The following is a 15,729-nucleotide window of genomic DNA, read 5'->3' as shown; positions in this document are numbered from 1 at the left end:
GAGCGCTTCGGGAAGCCCTGCTCGACAGATTTAGCGCGGAAGACGACGCACCGGGTGATCCGTTTGATGTATCTGTCGTCCCGAGGCGAGCGATTACTTGGCAGGACAATGTTGGCGGAGAAGAAGTAAAGACGGCCACCCTAACAAAGAAGAAGAGGCTGCGAAAGCTTTCGAGCGCTAGCTAAGGACAGTACCGGAAAGCCATTCTATCGTCTTCTCGGACGGCTCCAGGGCGACGAACGGAGCCGTGGGGTACGGCTTCGTCATCTACCGAGACTCCAAACGCATAGCGCAAGGGTGCGGCCGACTCGGACTGGCAGAAGTGTTCGACGCCGAGGTCGAAGGAGCGCGAGCCGGCCTCAGAAGGGCTCTGCTCACCAATCGCGGTCATCCAATCCACATATGTATCGACAACACCAGCGTTATACAAGGTATCCGCGGCAAGGCACCGGACTCGTCACAAGAGGCCTTCTTCGAAATCCAAGAAGCAGCCAGGATTTTTGATGTACGGACGCACTGGTCTCCGGGACACCAGGGCATCGAAGGAAACGAGGCCGCGGATCGGCTGGCCAAAGAAGGAACGACACTGCCGGCGCGGATGGGTCAAATGGCAACACTCGCGGGCATCAAGCGGCTTGCAAGGGAAAAACTACAGAGTCAGCACAGGAGATGGTGGTATATAAGTGATTTTGTGAAAATACCAATTTCATCATGCGAAAATCTGAATAGCATTCGAGTCTACCCTCTAGGATGTTCCTGCAGTCAGCCTTTTAGGAGCCGAGAATGCTCCTGCTACCTGGCTGCACCGAAACTGGGTCCCCGGAGCCCCCGCGCCCTTCCGGGCGCAAGGCAGCGGATCAGTTGCCTCGACGATTCCTTTTCCCAGCGACTGAACCATTCAAGCGCTCGCCACATTCGCAAAATACGCTCCTATTCTTTTGGACTGTACTTCTGCCACCATTTTGTTACCATCGTCCAAGTTCGGGGGGACTAGTTTCGGCCAGGTTTTTAACTGATCTTCCGTGGCAAATGAACAAGTAATCGGTGATCCATGTGTCGTTTCAAAGGCGAGTCGAGCATCCATAATGACTCTGAATAATTCATCAGCAAAAAATCTTCAGATGATGGTGCGCCATACCCACATGCCACCTTGCTCGAATGAGATCTCTCGTGCTTCGCTGCCTGCCCGTTCTAGCTTTGCAAGAGGTACCTCCCACATGCGATTTGCCGCCCGGACGCTGTTTAATGATTCTCGCGAAACAAGATGTGAACCGCTGTAGTACGTTGCGTGCGCTTTGGCGCTCCAGAGCTGAACGATCAGAATATCTGCTTTCGCGCCGCCCCTCCGGAGTTGGAAGATATGGCCTCGATCCTCACGAATTCTGCGGTAGTCTCCCAATGCACACCAATCGAAGGACGATTCGAGGATGGTCCGTACGCGCTGCAGGCGTTAGCAAAACATCGTGAATTGCGTTTCAGACACAAACCTCATCTTGAAATACGTTCAGGCGGTAGAATTCTAGGCCGGAAAAAGAAGATGTCGAGAATTGAGACCTGTTTTCTTCCATCTCCAGAATTTTGTGGCCTACGGAAGGATCATGTATGCAGTAGAATCCATCTTTTTGCATGGCTTCTAGAGCGTCGTCGAGGTCAAAGGTTGAGGCCATTGATGACAAGTTGGTTGTGGAATAATGCTTGCTCAGTCAAGTCTCTCAAACTGGAGCAATTTTCTGGGTTGTTCCCATCTCGGTCAGAGTGAAAACCCCGCATCACAAATGTGTGAGCAGCCCTGTCTGTGACAATGCACAGGGACCCCGCTAAGCCTCAGCCGGTTAGCACATACTGCATAGTCATCTGTCCAATCATACGCTGACGTCACCAATATCAGACCATGACGGTGCAAACCCTGATTTTCAGACCCGATGATCCTGCCAATACCAGAAGTGAAGAGGGCGACCGGTCGAAGCTGTCAGGCGGGTGATCATGGAGGGAAAACTAGCTTCTTTTGGGATTTTTACAGAGTTCTAATCACGACGAGTCAGGCAATCCCCATTTACTGCCGCCCGAGGCCAGCTTAGCAAAGTTCTGATCAAATGACCAATCCGCGTTGTTTATAGTCGAGTTCACGCCTGGGTTGGCAAAGGCCCACTCGCCGTAGCCCAGCGCTGACTGATCCAATCCCCCCCATATGTCGTTGCTTGCACATGCTAGCGTCCCCGTGCTAGCGAAAGCCCATTCCCCGTCAACTTCCTCAGCAGTAAATTGCAAGTCACATTCTCTCTTCGCGCCCATGATCGCCATCGATTCATCCAGTGACCTAGCCGGAGCTTCTAGCTTCTGCGCTTTCGTCTTTGGTTCGCCGTCTATCGCCTTAGCAGAGCCAAGCTGATAAGGCGCTCCGCCAGGTGCGTCAAATTCTGCGATGGGTCCCGAGAATCCTTCAGCCGTTGCTGCCTGTCCTGAGTTCGAATCTGGAATAGCCCGCCGCCGTTTTTTGCCATGGCTCTGCAAAGCGTCCAGCTCTCTGCTCACATCTTTATTGAATTGAGTGATCCTCTGCTGCACGAACAGCCTCTTCGATCCATCTTCGTTGCTTTTGCAGTCGTGTCTCATGTATCGGTGTACTTGCTTGAAAACCTCGCCGCAGAAGGGGCATATCTCGTTGCACGGGACGTCTGTGATGTGATATTCAGCAACCCAGCGGGCCGTAGTCGAGCGACATACGCTTCTGAAAGTGTCTCACGAGGTTGCCTCGAGTTGTATATGGCTCGTTTCTTTCACAGCCGTCGAAAGGACAGTGAAGGGTACTTGGTTGTGCTAACGGGCCCTGGTGAGCCCTATCAGAACAGTCGCCACCGCTCCCTTTGTTGCTGATGGCGTCGTCATCATTGTCGTCGTCGTCGTCGCAGCATTGAGCAATGTGCATACGACAACGTTCTAATTCGGCAAGCAAGAGTCGCTCACGAGACTGTATGTTAACGTGAGAGATAATCGGGATCGGTGAAATCGAATGCGACATACTCGATATTTCTCGATGTGACCAGTCAGTTCTTGACTCGATGGGAAGTGAACATAGCAAGTCTGGCATTGACGATGTCGCGTGTATTCGTCAGCCATGGTTCGAATCAGATGAGGCATATGGGGACACAACCTTTTTCAACGAACAAAGGGTGGTGCCTGGGCTTAATTTAAGGCTGACCAACCCTGCCCAGGCTTGTTTGGTGCCCCACACTGTGCTAATTGACTTGGCTGGGTCACACGGTTGCCGTTGGGCTACTAATTGTACCCAACGAGCGGAAGACATTTAAGTTCGGGTGCATCCCGTTGTCGACAGTTTACTCACCATCACAACCAAATCCACGCCTCTTCTACCTTTCTACCTCATTTCCTACATCTATATCATGTCAGACTGCGGAGACTGTGATGGCAATGGCGTCAAAGATGGTGGGATTTGCACGGGTTGCAAGGGCAAAGGCAAGGTCTGACAGCGGCCGGCTTATCACTCGGGATTCTCTTCAAAAATCCAAGGTAAGAAATCGACGCTAACAAAATGAGAACTAGACCGCTAACAAAGGACATCTGAACAGACACCGATTTCGACCTACAGCCAGGAGAGGGACATCGAAGGATAAACAGTTGCATTGTGGAGGAGAGACCATGGTTCTTGGCTATGAGGGGGCAGAGCAGGTGACAGCACAGCCTGTGATTATGGTGTCCACAGACGGGAGGGCCCAATCAGAACAGATGTTAGCATGATTCCAAAGGAAATCCGACACACTTATGCGAGCACCCCTAATTATTGGATTATCTTAATTATGTGACTTCACCTATAAGTAGCATAATAGTGGGGCAATCACGTTCTGGTGAACACCCTTGACATAGATTTGGGGTTAAGTGGCTATCTAGCCCGTTCTGGCCAGACCGGTCATCCGGGCTATCAGGTGCAGGGTGTTGTTGCGGCCACCCTCAAATGCAGCCACGGACCTTTGTTGAATGATGCAGTTGGACAATGTGAACTGGAACGTCGTGATTCGTGCATTGGTACATCGGTTTCGCCTGCGAGACAGCTAAGGCAAGAGGAATTAACATATCTCTCAGTGTTCGTATATTCACACGCACAAATTCTCGTACAAGTTCACAGTCGGAAGACACATGAGAGATGTAGATTTGCCTCGTTAGCCATGGATGGACGGCCAGGCGGTCTGCAAATTGAAATGATAGACCAGTAAGATATGTGTACAGTGTATTATACATGTATAAAAGAATTGATTGCCCGGGGGCTCGCCATCTCAGTCCTGTCCTTCACTTGTATTGTGTTAGCCCGCGTCCACGGATTAGTCACGTCTTCATCATGAGCTCTCTCGTTGTCCAGTACCCCGTCATCAAACTCTTGCTAAGGAGACATCGCGAGCACAATCTGGAATACGCTGCCGTTGCGCCCTTTCAGACGCTTATGACAATCTTTTTCCAGCAATAGAAGGCTATGCTATCAATCCCGAGCAATCAGTAGACAGGGGCGCAGCAAGAGTCGATTTGCTGGTCCAAGGTACCGACTTCGACCACGATACCCTGTTCATGGTGATGATTGGGGAACTGAAGGCCTCATGGAAGCCACCTTCCGAGGGCGAGTCTCAACTTCTGGCCAGGGCCCGAGAAGCAATAATTGCACACGAGCTGGAGATGGTCTACGGGTTCACCACCATTGGAGAAGGCTTCCGATTTTGAACAGTGTCGGCAGAGGTCATGGCACTGGAACCTCTGTTCAGCGATGTCCCTCGTGGCAGTCGCAGTGCATTCATTCCGCTAGATTCCGCAGAGGGGGACTGTATTGCACAACTCTGCAATTACATCAAAGAGAACCGGCCACTCCGCCAAGCAACTATTCTCCCAAGCCAGGGCTTCCCAGTGCCAAACGAGGAATCACACGGCTATGCGAGCCAAGACAATCAGCCAGCGGAAGAATCGGCTTTCAGCCCGAATCAGTACATCCCGGCATGGTCCGGGGGGTATCACGGCCAGAGCTATTGGCCTCCGGAGCCCTCAACCCAGTTCGAATCAGACTACCCGGTCACTTCATCCGTGGAACAGCTTCAGAACAACCCAAAGGATCCCCCAGACCAGTCAATGGAGACTGATGAGCTCCCGGATGATCCTGAGGACGAACCTGCGGCTGGTCCCTCCCACGCCACTGGGACTCATCAAGGGGCGACGCACAAGATGGTCAAAATCACAAAGGAGGAGCACAGCTTCATCCGAAGTGACAAATACCTTTTCCGGAAGCATTGAAAAGGCCGTATTATTACCACCCGGGTCGAGGACTGGGACAGGGTGAAGACTGAGGATGGAACGGAATTTTGATACTATAAGGAGGACATAAAGTATTGGGGTTACAAGCCTAGGTAAAAGATTAGGCTTTTCGTTCGTCTATACTCATTTGTACCTCGGAATTACGAACGCATCTGCGACCTCATTGACTAGCTTTAAGAACGACATACAACATCAAAAGGTGATGGCTGTGCTTGATTGAGGGATTTCCTCCTATCCCGGTCCGAGCAGTGTTCTGTTGTATTTACCCACCATCACCGGCTCTTGCATATTATCCAATGCATTCCTAGCATCCCTTTATCCAGAAACAGTCGTCAATCCAACATGGTTCTAATGTGTGGGCTAAATACGACAGTATGATATATTAGCAGTGTTGCCAGGTATCTAATACGTAGCAACCAGCATAACTAATATAATCATGGCGGCATACAAAGCTAAGAGCGTAAATTCTAGCCTAACGAGTAGAAGACAGCGAACGTGTCACAAGAGTGTGTATGTACAAGACAGTCAACATGGAAGAGAATTGAACGAGCATATGTATTGATCAATCCATAATGATGATGATTGTGGGAAAGAAGAGTCGGTAAAGAAAAGTCGGGGTGCTCTTCCTGGATTTCGACGTCAGAATTTTTGGAGATATATGTGTTATATGCATACCCTGGATATGTAATCATTGTGCCTGACATATCCATATTCTGATAGTCTTACCTGGCAGTATGACCCATATGCCGCTTCTATAGAGAGGAGGCTGAGTGGGCCGCTGACTGACTAATGGTTGAACCAAATTTCAAGTGCTTATTAGATTATTTTTTGGGCGTTTACTGACCCGAGTATGGATGACTGAGCTATGATGAGGTTGTGGTTGCAAAGCACAAGCACCTTCTTTAGAGTGAGACATGGCATCGCAATCAACATTTATTCTTGGTTCGTTACCGATGTTGACGTCTAAGCGTTCATTTTCAGAGCTAACCAGGCCAACACATCAGGCTGGATACAGGTTTTCGACATTATGCTTCGCTCGATCACGCAGACGTGATAACCCTTGCCTGTTGACGTACCCCACTTATGTGAGCTCGGCTGTTGATCACAGTTGCGTGATGACCCTTACCATTTTTAGATGCATGATTGCGTGCAAAAGAACGTAGTGCTGCTATCACGTTATTGGGAACACCCCTCACACAGCTGAGGGACCTGAAGGTGGAGGATCTTCCTGGTCCGTTTCTAGGCCGCCACTTTGATTCTGGAAGTGTGTAGTAGGCGTGGGGTTACAATACAGCATGCCGCTATCTGTAGATCTTTGTAAGCGTAAGTTGCTTTCTCTTTGATCATTAGGATCTCCAGACCTGTAGACATACTCGATCTGATCGTGGGGTCGCGCTTTTGATCTGTTCACCGTCCCGATAAACGAGCCTACCGCAGTATACAGAGATTGTGTAAGTAAACTCGTCGTTCCTTTGCCTTGGAAGCCACACCTTACAGCGTATAAACTATATATTTAGAGGCGCGGCAGGATGGTCTCCATCACCAACCTGGACCGGCGTTAAGTAACAATGCCACTTATTCTGCCATGCTCCTATGAGTTCAAAACCCTCTGCCATACCCCCTCTTCCCTTAAAAGCTCTATCTTTCCAATCGTGCCCAGCCAGTATCATTGCTGTTGTGAGTGTCCGAAACCAGTCGACGTTCAAGCTTCTGCAAGTGGTGTTATCAACGCTGCCCAGAATAGTCCACAGAACACTCTTCCACAATGCAACCTCCGAGCCACCCGACTTCTCACCAAGTCTCCATCATGGACATCTTCTTCCCCGGCTTCACTGGCGTCACGGCTGCGCTCCATCAGCTTCTCAATGGAAACCTGGATAGCTATGCCGGTCTGTTGTGCATCTGCGGACTGGTGATGGTCTGTGGTAAGTTCCTGGGCCGGACCATTGGAGGATTCGTGGACACTTACTTCAGTTTGTAACCCTTCTCCCTCAATCCTCTAATAAGGCCTTAACATCCGCAGCTTCGAAGACCGATGTCCACGACCCTGACGAGGCATACGACATGCTCGAATGTTGGATCTCTGCGCAGGACTTTGCTAAGAACGCATGCTCGTCCCTTGTCAGTGTTGAGAGCCGGCGAGGACGAGCCCTAGTTCAACCCAGCTGTGATACTGCAGCCAAAAAGCCTCTTCGGTTCACCCCTTGGAGAGAGCGGCAGTCTTTCTGATATAAGGGGCACCTTCTCAGTCTGCAATGCACGCAGAACGAATCGGCCTTCTTCCTGCGCAAGACGATGACGGTCTCCTGCTTTGGCCGTTCGTCCCAGATCCTGCGAGACCTCATGGACGAGTGTCGCTTGGAATACCTGAGGCTTTCGGAGAACAAAACCTCGATCTTCGAGCACCATAACAACGGCTGGAAAAGAACCATGACCCGAGACATCAGACCAATGGAAACTGTCGTCATGAACAAAGAGATAAAGCAGATGCTCCTTGAAGACATTCGCTACTTTCTCAATCCTACGGCGCGTTCGTGGTACGCTAATCGCGGTCTGCCATATCGGAGGGGATACCTACTGTACGGCCCACCTGGGACCGGAAAATCCAGTATCAGCATGTCTGTCGCGGGCTGCTTCGGACTGGATATCTACGTCCTCAGCCTTGCTGGAATCAATGACGGGCGTCTGAGCACCTTGTTCGCCGAGCTTCCGCAACGCTGTGTCGTCCTGCTTGAGGATGTCGACGCAGTCGGCACAACCCAAGCCCGGAACACCGATGCAGATGAGTCTGACTCGGGATCGGAAGTGTCACGCAGCCCATCAAAGCCACCGGCAACTCTCTCCCTGTCTGGACTCCTCAACGTCCTCGACGGTGTAGCTTCACAGGAGGGACGCGTCCTTTTCATGACGACCAATCATCGGGAGCATCTGGATGACGCCCTAATACGGCCAGGTCGCGTTGACACGCAAATCGAGTTTCAGCTTGCCGACGCTGATATGACTAGAAAGCTTTTCTGCAATGTGTTCGAACAGTCACAAGAGGAATTCCCTGATGCGGAGGCCAGAGAAAAGAGTAATAAGGAAGTTCGACAGTTATCTTTTCAGTTTGCTGCTATGTTTCCGGAGTTGGAGTATAGTCCTGCCGATATTCTCTCGTTCCTTCTCGCAAAGAGGAGTTCTCCGTCAAGCGCTTTGGCCGATGCGGCAGGGTGGGTAGCGAAGAACAGAAAGGGGGAAGTACTGAGGAGGGGTGATTCTTGGGTTCATGGTGGTTGAAACTGGGACGCCAAGTGTGCTGTATCTACATCCCTTTTTAATTTGGTTTAATTGCCACTCCTTGTTGTACACGCAAGGGCGAAGAAAAGCCATTAACTTGGATACGTAATACAGACCGTTGTGGATGTTGGCCGGTCTCGATTCTTACCGTGGAGAGGACCTCGACAAAACGATTTACGATAAGATTATGACTGCGGACCCCTCCTTCCATGCAAAAAAAAGCTAAATAGACCTCAATACTGCTGCTGATCATACATTAGACGTCGCAAAGTCCTTCGACGATCTCGTGGATCACTCTTTCGACTTTTCGATAGCAATTTGTGCCACTAAACCGATTATAGCGCTCAAGTTCGTCCAACACGTCATAATCGCCATGGCAATACGTCTGGTCGCGATCACGCAGCTATGTGTTCAAGGCTCAAGTATTCTCCTTGACAGCTTCTTATCTCGGAGCAGCAAGCGTGATGGGGAACCGGCTTCTGGAGGAAAGGTCACTGCGCGGACGAGCCCCCTATGGCCTCAGAGCGTCTGGCGCTGCCACTCAGACTTCACTCTGTGGACGCCAGGGAGATGTTGCATACCTTCGCTCCTGAATTTTGTTGGGAGGAGATATCATGGCAATCGGTACAGTCTTGCAGGTGTTCATTTGCAATGATAAAAAGAGATTCGCGTATTATTAAACTTTCATCCTATCATGTTGATCAAATGTTCAATTGCTATAGTTATTAAAGAGCTCTGGCATGCCATTCATTGAGAGGAGAAATTTTATTCCCTGACCCAAAACCGCCTACTGAATAGGCTTTTCCTCTAGGCACTTGTTTGTTTATACAACCGACAAAAGCTACGCCGCAAAAGGTGAAGAGTATGGACATTCGGCCCGTGCACGGCAACGAACTTCAGGATCGACACACTTCACAAAGACAATTGTCCCCTTTCCAATTTTTCCCATACGAAATGGTAATTTGAGCGCCATCGAAAATGTCTCGAATAGCCTGCACAGTGGTGACAAACTTTCCACTCATCCTCATCTGAACGAGATGAGCACACGGACGGCAAGAGTGATTCAACAGCCTGAAGAGGCTCCCCACGTCAGCGCAGCGAAGCTGGCAAACGATAGGTTCTTCTTGGAGGTCTGGTCTCACGAAGTCCAGCGTGTGGTCATCGTCGAATGTCCCTGCGGGCACGATCTCACCAAATAGCAGCCCTATGATTTCGTTTTTCCGATATGCTATTTGTCCGGGTTCCGTAGCGACAGCCTGCAGTCCACGGCCCAGGGTACCGTAATGCGTTATGCGGGGCATGCAACGCGGACCTTGGTCCTCGACAAATCGACGTACGCAGTTACAGCCCACATCATCACATAAATCGCATTTCTTGCTGCTTGGACGAAGAATTGCGGTTGGATCAGCTGGCCAGGGATAGTCGTCAGGCCAGCCCAGTGGAGGTGCCCAATGTGGGTGTTTGATTGGGTCATACAAATTTTCCGAGATTGAAGGTATAGCTTGGGAGGAGCGAGAGCAGTTTTTCCTCTGGAAGATCCGCCGTGACCAGGGACTCATGTTCCCAGCGAAAGTCTACGTCTTCCGAGGAACTGTCGAGCGAACGATGAAGAGCGTTGCCGCCGAGCATATCGATATCAAGTAGGGCTGGTCGAGTAGGTCGTGTAGCGTCTGTAGTTGGGCGTTATCCAGCCCATTAAATGCGTCCGGAGATATACCAAACGGATTCCTGCTGTTCAGGAAGATTAGGCACAGCAACTGGTGCCGGTCACCACAAAGACGCATCAACCTGTTGCCAATTTTCTGATGATAAGCTAGCGTGTCCTTTGAGCAGCCGGCTTTTTTAGCAATCTCGGCAAGAACCGCACCGTCTGCTTTTATGCGGCCATCTCTGGCCTGCTTGATTTCGCAAGCAAGGTGGAATTAGTTCAAGCGAACTAGGAGTTTCTCGAACGCCGTTCGCCGTTGAGATACCGAAATAACCCCAAGACGGTCTTTGATGCGGGTGTACAAGCCATGGGAGAGGCAAAGTCGTGTGTTATTTGGTTCCCGTCTACTGCGGACGAGGTCGCAGAATTGCTGAATCGCCGGGCGGCTGCCAACGGCCATGGAGAGCTTCAAGACTTCGGGGCTTGGTGGGTTTCTATGGTCGATACGAGGAATGTGGCAGAGTTTGTCGATCTTCAGAACCTGGCTGATAACCTCATCCAGAAGTTTTCGGTCTCTTAGCTAGCTGTAAATACTGTGGCCGCGCCGCCGGTCGTCTCGCGAGCTTTGTCCTCTGCGCGATGCTGACATGTTCTGTCTCCACGCCTGGCACGGGTTCCAAGGGAGGGGGCGAGACAACGCGGAAGTCCGGGCGGTGCAGAGGGTATAGACCACATTGCTTACAAACGGCGAGATCTGGCGGCATGACGCAGTCTCCGGGCAGCGAGAAATTGATCGCCGTGGCAAAGCACGAAGAGAAGTTGACGACGGCATGATACTGCCCGGGGCGGATGATGACCATGTCGCCGGGCCCAGCGCAGTGTACGATGAAGTCAATACCTTCCTCGTGAAGCCTTGACGGACCGATGAAGAGTGGCAGGAGGCGTACGAACTGCGCGCATCGGTTTGCCTTCCAGTGTCGGCGGATGAAGGCTTCGAACTTCGCCCTGTGGTGTTCTGCGACGACGAGCCACAGCTTCCAGCCGAAGCTGACATAGTTGCATGACCAGAGAAGAGCGTCGTCATCGTGCCAGCCGGTGCCGGAATACTTGGCGCCGATGTACGTGTAAGGCGAGTTCCCGCCGGCAATGGCTTCCATGGACGCAAGAGCGTCGCCTGGGTGGAGGAACGATTCGATGCTGGACGTCAGTGGCGGCCCGGCATAATACGGTATGGACCCCTTGGGGGGGTCGTTGGCGATGTCGTCGAGAAACGCTGTGATCTCGTCCTCCGACGGCTTCTCTGGCATCTGAGAGAAGTCCGGGAGGACAAATTTGGTCGACGGCGAGAGCTTCAGGAACGAGTATCCGGACCCATCGGGACCTTTGGTGTACACGTTTCCCAGATGGTCGCGATCCTTAGGCTGCCCGATGCTGGACCTGCTGGACCTCAAATTGGCCCAGTCAACCTCTGGCAGATTTGTGATCCGGACCTTGCCCGTGAAGTCTTCGTCGCTGACCATCTTGGCGATGTTCGGCACCAAATTGACACCCATTTCCTCAGTCGTCAAGCTGAACTTGGGCCTGGTCGCGATCGGTGCAGGCTCAGGCGGAATTGGGTCGGTCAGCGACTCGCCCTGCGCTTCGAGGAGCGATCCCGCATGCTGCAAAGCCTATTCCACGTCGGAGCCCAGATCGGAAAGTGGTGATGGTGCCGCGGAGTCCCGGCCAGCCGCCGTGGGTGGCTGCAGGTCTGCGCGGGGTCCACCGGCGTCCGGAGGCGGACTGGGGACGGTCTCCTGGTTGGTGGGCAGAGCGACCACTCACGGTGAGGGCGCCGGATGGTCCACGGGTGGGTCCGAGTGTTCGTCCGGCACGACAGACGACGGCGGGGAAGAGAGCGCTGAGCTCGGCGATGCGGCATCGGCAGGTAAAGTCTCTTGAGTTGGCTGCTCAGATTTTCGCGAAACCTCTTCCTGTATTTTCTGTAGTTCAGCATAAAGTCCGGTGAGAAGGTCTTTCAGCTCATCAAGATCGGACGTTGGCTTGGTGGTCTGGCGGGGATTGTGGCGTCGGGTTCTCCTTCCTGCGTGCGGAGTGGACAGCTGAAGCGTGGAGATCTGCCCCTTCCTTTCTCCTGCTTTAAACAGAGCATATGATTGGATAGTTTGCGAAAAGCATTCTTGTCGCAAACTCAATTGGCGCCTTCCCCGAGCGTGCACGCATTCTTGTCGGCCCGACCCCGCAGGACGGCCGCATGAACGGCCGATCAAAGGGCCTTGGCCGAGCCCAGGCGGCCGAAGATGTTCGTGGGATGCGCGCGGCTCCCCCGGCATGCGGGTTGAGGGAGTTTACGGTGTTAATCGATTTGACTGCTGTCTAAGGGTCTGCGAACTCCGCGGTGGAGTGGCCATAATTGCTCTTGAGGCCATGGGTTTCCATCATGACTGCGTGACCCCTTTTGGGGTTCACGACGAGTACATGGCGCCAAATAATTTTACGAATCGGGTTGTGGCGCTGCTAATTTCTGCCTGTTCAAGGATCTAACGCTTTCGCCGCCCGATGATTGACATCGGTATCGGTGGAATACTACTCCGCTGACTAATCAGGTCGTATATCAGCCTCGCTGGATTTATCGCTCCATACTCTATCATCTTACCTCTTCCTTGGTACGACACCTGCAATCATGTCGCATCCGAAAAAGCCCCAGGAAGTGGTAAAATTTGAGCACGTACGTGTTCATCGCCAATGCGGAGCGTGCGGATTTCTATTTGTCTTCGGAGATCATCTGGTTGCACGTGAGAGGCCTTCACTCCTTCCACACGAAATGACTTCAGCTGACATGGATTACTGCTCAGTGCGCGCCTCCTCAACGCGTATTACCGCCTGTGATGCATCAACATTTGCCGCAATAGGAACACCACAAACCCGTGCTACCTACCTCTTTTGTCGGCATCCGCATTGCGGAACGTGCTCAGCGGCTGCGGATACGGCCACCGTTCACAGGGATTGCTTCAACCTCTACAGCTCGCGAACAGAACTTCCAGACAAATTATACAGACTACTGGTATTCTCAATTGCGAGGTATCCGTGGCCGCGGAGCACAGCCCTTCTGCTTCCTCCTACCGCGGATATCACGCGCGCCAGCAAGCGCGCCATCACGCTCGTCATCGCCGAATTCAAGATGCCCGGACTTGCAAAGCTTCCCCCTGAACTGACAACAATGATTTGGGGGCATTTGGGGCAACATGATCTTCTGCGTCTGTGTTGCGTGCTTGAGACTATCGACTTCATACACCTCAAGGGTCTTGATTCGCCCTTGTCGGGACCACTTCGCCAAGTCCAGTTCTGGCACCGAGGGAAACTCCCGATTATAGCTCCGGCAGGCTCGTCCTCCCCGATAGAGATGGCGATTGATTCAAGGGGCATTAGGTGCTTAGAGAGGTCCGGGTGTTCGACTGCGCGACTGCGATCCCCATTCGATGTATACACCACGGTCAGCGTTGATGACGACTTGGTTATTAATTTTCAAGTTGGTATCGTTTGCATCTTTATTGTTCGCTCCTTTCTGACGTCTTTTCCCAGTTCGGTGTGGGCCGTCTTGCAACGCCCCCTCAATCAGGAACGCTCCAACTCACAGACAGGCCTAATTTGTCACCAGAGGCAGGCTTTCAATTTCCGTCCCCAAAGCACGGTGATCGACTCGCCACCGTTGATCTGGATCACTGCTCAGGAATCACGTTCTTCCTGTTTAAGAGGAACTTGCATGCGATTCACGCTCATACACCCGTGGCGCCAACCGCAGATACCACTTTCGCACAAATTGAGATGATGGTTCAGCCGTTCGTGTCGTGGGTCTATGTCCCAAATCCCCCTCGAGATAAGATCTCAGCGTTTGGGGTTCGGATTGGGATAACACGAGGCAAACTTCAATTGAATCAACGGACTTATTTCGTAAGCTCATACCTCACAGAACCGATTGGTCTGGCTAACAATCCGAAGGTTAGGACACCCCACAGAGGAGACTTTTATATTGGTCCACCACCAGTTGGACCGGGGCTACATTATGCCGTTCACACCACATCGCGATCGACTCTTTTGTGTGTTGTGGCGCGAAACGACCTTGTCGTCATTCGGGGTGTGTTAACAGAAGGCGATGCCTGCTCAGTTGGCGCCCTCCCGGCCCCAGGAAACCCACCATTTCAAGACGCATGCCATGCGATGGCTATACTGTCATGTGTGAAATCCGTCTGGATATTCCGCGACAAGGAAGCTCAATTCTGTCGAGGTCTTATAGTTGAGTATCTTGATGGCACAGAAAAGGCGTTGGGGCTGTGTCGCATAGGGGTTGATCTAGCTGAAAGATGTGGTGCCGTGGAGCAGCTCTCATTCAAGGTCGTTCAACAACAAGAGCGCCCAAATCACCGGATGGTGATGATCAGAGGTTCCCGCTCACAGGGGAAGGATACTTGCGACGATGGAGGATGGACGGTTTGCTCTCACGGGGACACGTTGGAGGTTTGGTCAACAGCAACACAGATGGTGATCACTAAAACTAAAACAAAGCTAATCGACAAAAGCTCGTCGGATACACGAGCGAATACACTCGAAGACTAGAACCAATCTTCGACATTCGTCGAGAAATAGACAGTGCCCGAGTTACCGACATACTTGTAGCCCTTAGCCATCGTCCCCTCCACCATGCATTGCGCTGGTTCCCATCTAGTCTTGTCAGTGTTGACTTCGACGCCCTCTCGTGTCTTGATTTTCGGTCCCTGGCTTCGCCGTTTGAACGCAACGGCGAATGTGACACTCGCTGGGTCCAACTCCTCCAAGATCACATTGTCCGTCATGCTGTCGTCTGATTCGAATACCTGGTCAAGCAGCTGCGGATCTCGCTTGATTTTCTCGAAGTATTCCATCAGAATTGCTTCCGACGTTCGAAAGTCGAGGTAGGACGATTTGTCCCCCGTGTCGCCATAGGCCGGGAGTGCGGGGGTCAGGAAGCCTTGCCCAGCGTCGAAAGCCCAGATGCGGACATTGGGACCCCATATACTGCACGTCCACATTCGTGTCTGGGCGGGGTTCTCCAGATAATATTCGTAACAAGCGGTGTACAGCTGATGCTCCGCATCTAAGACGTCTTGAGGCCCAGACTTGGCCTTCTTCAGCTCGACCATGACCTGACAGACGAAGTCTCGGCCGTCGAACCGTTCAATGATAAAGTCGACCCGTCTCCGAGATTCCAGATATTTTGGAGGCTGCTCAGGGCCCACGACAAACTCCTTCTCGTAAAAAATCTCCTTAGAAAAGAGATGGTTCCACAACCGTTTAGTTGCGAACTCATCGAACCTCAACGAGTCGTCGATTAGTCGTATCGAGCAGCAGTTAGACAGGCAGGGGTCATTCTGTGTATATTGATGAGTATGACGAACGAATGGCTATGGGAAGAAACCCCATATCTATATAATGAGTGTATGACCCCCTTGTATAAGGTTACC

At 51.9% G+C, this 15,729-nt stretch overlaps 8 protein-coding genes across 8 annotated transcripts; 2 read left to right on the top strand and 6 right to left on the bottom strand.

Moving 5' to 3' along the window:
- Positions 1–181: 181 nt before the first annotated feature.
- Positions 182–391, bottom strand: CABS01_16376 (uncharacterized protein; the record flags this gene model as incomplete). Its single annotated transcript, XM_060549707.1, has 1 exon — positions 182–391. The coding sequence occupies one exon, from the start codon at positions 389–391 to the stop codon at positions 182–184; it is 210 nt and encodes a 69-aa protein (XP_060389442.1).
- A 726-nt stretch (positions 392–1,117) lies between these two features.
- Positions 1,118–1,667, bottom strand: CABS01_16375 (uncharacterized protein; the record flags this gene model as incomplete). Its single annotated transcript, XM_060549706.1, has 2 exons — positions 1,118–1,441; positions 1,590–1,667. The coding sequence occupies 2 exons, from the start codon at positions 1,665–1,667 to the stop codon at positions 1,118–1,120; spliced, it is 402 nt and encodes a 133-aa protein (XP_060389441.1).
- A 361-nt stretch (positions 1,668–2,028) lies between these two features.
- CABS01_16374 (uncharacterized protein) lies at positions 2,029–2,926 on the bottom strand (the record flags this gene model as incomplete). Its single annotated transcript, XM_060549705.1, has 2 exons — positions 2,029–2,675; positions 2,725–2,926. 2 exons carry the CDS (start codon positions 2,924–2,926, stop codon positions 2,029–2,031), a joined length of 849 nt encoding a protein of 282 aa, XP_060389440.1.
- A 1,817-nt stretch (positions 2,927–4,743) lies between these two features.
- CABS01_16373 (uncharacterized protein) lies at positions 4,744–5,286 on the top strand (the record flags this gene model as incomplete). Its single annotated transcript, XM_060549704.1, has 1 exon — positions 4,744–5,286. The coding sequence occupies one exon, from the start codon at positions 4,744–4,746 to the stop codon at positions 5,284–5,286; it is 543 nt and encodes a 180-aa protein (XP_060389439.1).
- Positions 5,287–7,072: 1,786 nt separating this feature from the next.
- Positions 7,073–8,583, top strand: CABS01_16372 (mitochondrial chaperone bcs1; the record flags this gene model as incomplete). Its single annotated transcript, XM_060549703.1, has 3 exons — positions 7,073–7,280; positions 7,331–7,428; positions 7,573–8,583. 3 exons carry the CDS (start codon positions 7,073–7,075, stop codon positions 8,581–8,583), a joined length of 1,317 nt encoding a protein of 438 aa, XP_060389438.1.
- Positions 8,584–9,479: 896 nt separating this feature from the next.
- On the bottom strand, positions 9,480–9,884 carry CABS01_16371 (uncharacterized protein; the record flags this gene model as incomplete). Its single annotated transcript, XM_060549702.1, has 1 exon — positions 9,480–9,884. One exon carries the CDS (start codon positions 9,882–9,884, stop codon positions 9,480–9,482), a length of 405 nt encoding a protein of 134 aa, XP_060389437.1.
- A 901-nt stretch (positions 9,885–10,785) lies between these two features.
- On the bottom strand, positions 10,786–12,227 carry CABS01_16370 (uncharacterized protein; the record flags this gene model as incomplete). Its single annotated transcript, XM_060549701.1, has 2 exons — positions 10,786–11,870; positions 12,056–12,227. The coding sequence occupies 2 exons, from the start codon at positions 12,225–12,227 to the stop codon at positions 10,786–10,788; spliced, it is 1,257 nt and encodes a 418-aa protein (XP_060389436.1).
- A 2,614-nt stretch (positions 12,228–14,841) lies between these two features.
- CABS01_16369 (uncharacterized protein) lies at positions 14,842–15,636 on the bottom strand (the record flags this gene model as incomplete). The annotated part of the gene is made up of 1 exon (XM_060549700.1): positions 14,842–15,636. A coding segment is annotated over one exon (795 nt), but the record flags the coding sequence as incomplete, so codon positions are not given.
- Positions 15,637–15,729: the final 93 nt, after the last annotated feature.

This window comes from Colletotrichum abscissum (genome assembly GCF_030869225.1).
Source record: "Colletotrichum abscissum strain IMI 504890 chromosome Unknown Scaffold_95.1, whole genome shotgun sequence".
NCBI classification, from domain to species: domain Eukaryota; kingdom Fungi; phylum Ascomycota; class Sordariomycetes; order Glomerellales; family Glomerellaceae; genus Colletotrichum; species Colletotrichum abscissum.
The sequence above is the reverse complement of the archived record's forward strand: the minus strand, read 5'-3'. Positions and strand labels throughout refer to the sequence as shown.